Raw genomic sequence first — 2,746 nt, 5'->3', positions numbered from 1 at the left:
GAAGAGGTTGAGAATGTGGCAGAGGTAGTAGAAAAAGTGGCAAATGTGGCTGAGAAGGTGTCGGCGGACGTCGCAGATGAGCTCCCTGATAATAGCAAACTAAAGGAAACAGTTTTGCTGGTAGAACGGGCATCAAAAGTGGCTGCTCAAGATGCTCAACGAACACAAGATTTAATTCACAAGGTCTTCTTATGGCCATTCCATCACCATGTGAAGTTTATATACTTTTTTTTTCCTGAAAACTACGTAACCTTGACTGATGTATTTATATCCGTTCAAACATAGGTGGAAACACTGAAGCAAGACCTGGGAGACTTGGAGACGCTAGCGGAGCCCGTTGTTGAGAAGATTGCGAAGCGAGTGATATAAACATTTGTTGATGAATAAAATCGTTTCCGTTTGTTGAAAAGGAAAGGGAAATGCTAGGGCGACTGCATTGTATATCATCTCTCTAATATGTACATAAATGTGGTCTTTCTAGCATTACTTAAAAGAAAATAAGAAATTAGAAACTACTCGCAGAAACAAAAATGGAAACGTCAAATGCTTGTACATTTATCAATTATACGTCAATTACTTGAAAACAGAAGAGTTCAACATGTTCATGTAATGCAGTTTAGCTTAACATCTAGGGATCTTTAGGAATTTGAACTTCTTGTGTAGACTTGATTATGACATGAACAACCTTTGCTTGCCAAAAAGAGACCCCTAAAAACTAACTTCGAGTACTGAGTTTACAGACGAATTATATAGGAGAATTGTCAATTGAGAAACAGTACATTTACGATTTCCCCGTCCAGAATTTTCCTGACTGAACCCAAAAGAAGAAAAAAAAAAACACTTGAAGGAAGATAATGTCCCCAATATGACAGGAGACAGTAGTGTATCCAGAAATTGTTCGTGATGGGGGCAAAATATAGACTAGAGACTTGCAAAATTTTCTTCCATTTAAATCTACAATGCATATGTATACTTTCTTCCATTTAAATTTTTTCTATTAAAATGCATCGTGTAGGAGGATGTCAGTCATTTTACAAAATCATTTTTGTTAATGTTGCTGAAAAATATATATTATAATTAAAAAATAGAACAAAATTCTAATGTTTTTAAAACAAATCTGAAATTATCTTTTAGAAAACTAAACAAAACCCCAAAATTGGTCCACCGCACATCAAACCACTCATCCCACTACACCAGCAAAACCCATCCACCCCTTCCCAACTTCCCATCGCACTAACCCCATCAACCCACCCCTATCCCCAATTCACGACTACTTCCTCCTCCTTCCCTCTCCTTTTCTACTAATCATCTTCTACAATTAACACCAGAAGCAAAATTTTCAGTAAATTGCCCACAATCTTGGTTATCATCAGTCACACACCAATTAGGCTGCATCATCATTGCATCCATCCGCACATGAGTTTTTGGCTTTTGCTCGCCCATATTGGGATTTTCTCAGCCATTGAGGTGGGAGTGGGTTAAGCTTGCCCCCATTGCCCTTCCCTCTTCTCTCTTAGAGGACTTTTGTCAAATACCTTGCCCCCATTACAGCAAAATGAAACAGAATTTTAATGGAATTTATGGGACTTCATGGGTAAGGAAGCAGGGTGAGTACGGGCAATAGCCTACACTCGCCCTAAGATGGATCCGCCACTGATAGGAGAGACGTGTTAGCGTCATAACCAATCAACATGACCAGAAGTTCACATGTCAACAAGTATTTATTTATTTATTATTTTTTGGGTCAAAAGACATGACAAGAAGTTCATCCTCAATATTGTTCCCAAAAGCCCTTAAGCTATTAAGAAATGAGCAAAACAATGTATATTAAACCTAACGCCTGACGTGTAATGATCCATTTGGAGAGGCAGACCAATGTATATTACTTATTGAACTCCATTTGGAGTAGTGAAGATGCATAATTCCTGGACACTGATCAATACTATAAAATGTTCAAAAGAAGCTGGTCGTAAATGTGAATAATGCTTTGGTATGTCCTAAGTTTTAGTTATTTCTTTCCTTTCTTTCTTACCCCGAGTCTAGTCTTTCATCACAACTGAAGTAAAAGACCTAACTGATCTTTTGGGAAATCTTGCTTGGAGGTGAGGTATGTACTCTAGTTCTTAGTATTCGATTCTTTTCATGAGACATTATTTTCAGAAATTGCCATTCTTCAAGCTAAGCATATGTGTTAGTATTTGATGCCCATTACATAACTTCATGCACATATGTGACATTTGAGTGTAAGCTTAGGATTTTGAGAGAAAATTAGAGTGATATCCAGTGAGGATTAGAGTCAAGACGAAATAGTTCCATGGCGTTCGAGTTTGGTTTTTTTTTAAGTTTTGATATGTTATGGGTTTTGGTACTACACGTTACACCATGATGCAATTTACTCAAAGTGGCATAGCTTTAGTGCTGCAAATGTGATTGGGATGCATTGGTTTTTATTAGCTTGTTTAAAGTGATTTAGTTAGCTTTTCGTTTTATTTCTAATTTTGCTCGAGGACTAGCAAAAGATAGGTTTGAGGTAGTTTGATAACTGCATTATTTCCTATATTGTTATACCTCTTATTTGGTTTTTGTAGGGAAAGTTAATTAAAAATAGCATTATTACCTTACTTTCCTTATTTTCAGTTATTCTGCGCTCTTGGAAGGGTTTTGACTGAAAATCGGATTTTTGAATGAATTTTAGCGCAAGGCCAATTGGAGAAGAAAGTTAAGACATTGAAGATAATTTTATCAA

General features: G+C 36.7%; 1 protein-coding gene across 1 annotated transcript in view; it reads left to right on the top strand.

Moving 5' to 3' along the window:
- LOC103335901 (uncharacterized) overlaps positions 1-599 on the top strand; it is a 1,479-nt gene extending 880 nt beyond the window's left edge. Inside the window, exons 4-5 of the mRNA XM_008238936.2 lie at positions 1-183; positions 286-599. The exon at positions 1-183 is cut by the window's left edge and continues 20 nt beyond it. Of these exons, the coding sequence (XP_008237158.2) occupies positions 1-183; positions 286-369 (267 nt within the window). The 3' untranslated portion in view covers positions 370-599. The remainder of the gene's footprint in view (positions 184-285) is intronic.
- The last annotated feature ends 2,147 nt before the right edge of the window (positions 600-2,746 follow it).

Source organism: Prunus mume, linkage group LG6 (assembly GCF_029339155.1).
Source record: "Prunus mume cultivar Tortuosa linkage group LG6, ASM2933915v1, whole genome shotgun sequence".
NCBI classification, from domain to species: Eukaryota; Viridiplantae; Streptophyta; class Magnoliopsida; order Rosales; family Rosaceae; genus Prunus; species Prunus mume.
The sequence above is the reverse complement of the archived record's forward strand: the minus strand, read 5'-3'. Positions and strand labels throughout refer to the sequence as shown.